Source organism: Malurus melanocephalus, unplaced genomic scaffold, assembly GCF_030028575.1.
Source record: "Malurus melanocephalus ecotype Western Australia unplaced genomic scaffold, MMel_1.1 scaffold_243, whole genome shotgun sequence".
NCBI classification, from domain to species: domain Eukaryota; kingdom Metazoa; phylum Chordata; class Aves; order Passeriformes; family Maluridae; genus Malurus; species Malurus melanocephalus.
In genome coordinates, this window is record NW_026623475.1 from 742,097 (window position 1) to 743,204 (window position 1,108).

Genomic DNA, 1,108 nt, shown 5'->3' on the forward strand with positions numbered 1-1,108 from the left:
CTGTGCTTCCCCCGTTCCCAGCAGGCTGGGGCAGCCCGGGGAATGTTCCTGAGCTGCCAAATGCTGTCCCCCCAACACAGACATGGCCGAGGAGGGCTCTGGCTCTGCCTGGGGGATTCCTGTGCTGCAAACCGCTCTCAGCAGTCGCATCTTGCTGCCTTTTGTTTCTAACGCAGCTGCATTCCAGGGATGGGGGAAGACTTGTGTGAAAGCAGGGCTTTGCTGTGGGATTRTTGTTACAGATTAGGAGAAATGGGACTGGAGGTAAAAGAAAGGACCCGTAACTGAGGGCTCAGGGGATGGCTGAGGTTTGGAGCAGCAGAGGTTTGGATGGAGAATGCTGATCCAGGGATTAGGATTCAGGCACGGGGTCTGTCCCAGGGAGGGGACCCTGCGTGTTCGTTGGCACTGCTGCCTCTCCATCAAGGCCGATATGTGAGATGGGTGTGTTCTGCATGGCTCCAAAACTCTAATAAATACATTTCCTCCCCAATCTTCTGTTGGGTGTTCCTTGCTTTTGGGAGGTGCTTTAAATCCAACTGCCAGAGCCGTGGGCTGCTGAGAGCAGAAGCTGCCTGCACGATGCTGAGCTCAGGTCTTCCTCCCCTTCTCCTGGTGCTCTCAGTGCTGGAGCACAGCTGGTCCTTGACTGATGAAGAAAAGAAGATAATTTTGGATGAACACAATAAATATCGCTCCCAGGTGTCCCCTCCTGCCAGGGCCATGATGAAGATGGTGAGTGACTTTCCTTGCAGGGGAATGTTGGGGTGTTTGTGTGGTGCAAGGCTCKATCTCRGTGCAAGRARKGATCAGGGTGTTCYTTAGGGGAGGCAGAGCAATTCTCCTGTAGGGTTACAAGTCTGTGTTAGTGGAGGGATTCCCTAAACTGCCTCTAAAGAGAAGARTTTCCTTTACCTCTGGAGTTGTCTCTGATCATTTTCTGGAAGTTCCTAAGTGTGATCTGAGTCCCTGATGCTCTTCATGAGAGTGCTGCAGCTCTCACTCACAGCAGTGCCCACTGGAGCTCCYTGTGATGGGAGGAAGGGCAGGTGAGACCCTGCCATGAGCAGGTGCTGTGAGCTGGAGACTGCCAGGAACTGGAGGGGGA

General features: G+C 53.7%; 1 protein-coding gene across 1 annotated transcript in view; it reads left to right on the plus strand.

The window, feature by feature from the left end:
- Positions 1 to 322: 322 nt before the first annotated feature.
- Positions 323 to 1,108, plus strand: part of PI16 (peptidase inhibitor 16) — an 11,021-nt gene continuing 10,235 nt past the window's right edge. Inside the window, exon 1 of the mRNA XM_057375235.1 lies at positions 323 to 735. Coding sequence (XP_057231218.1) covers positions 331 to 735 — 405 coding nt within the window. The 5' untranslated portion in view covers positions 323 to 330. The remainder of the gene's footprint in view (positions 736 to 1,108) is intronic.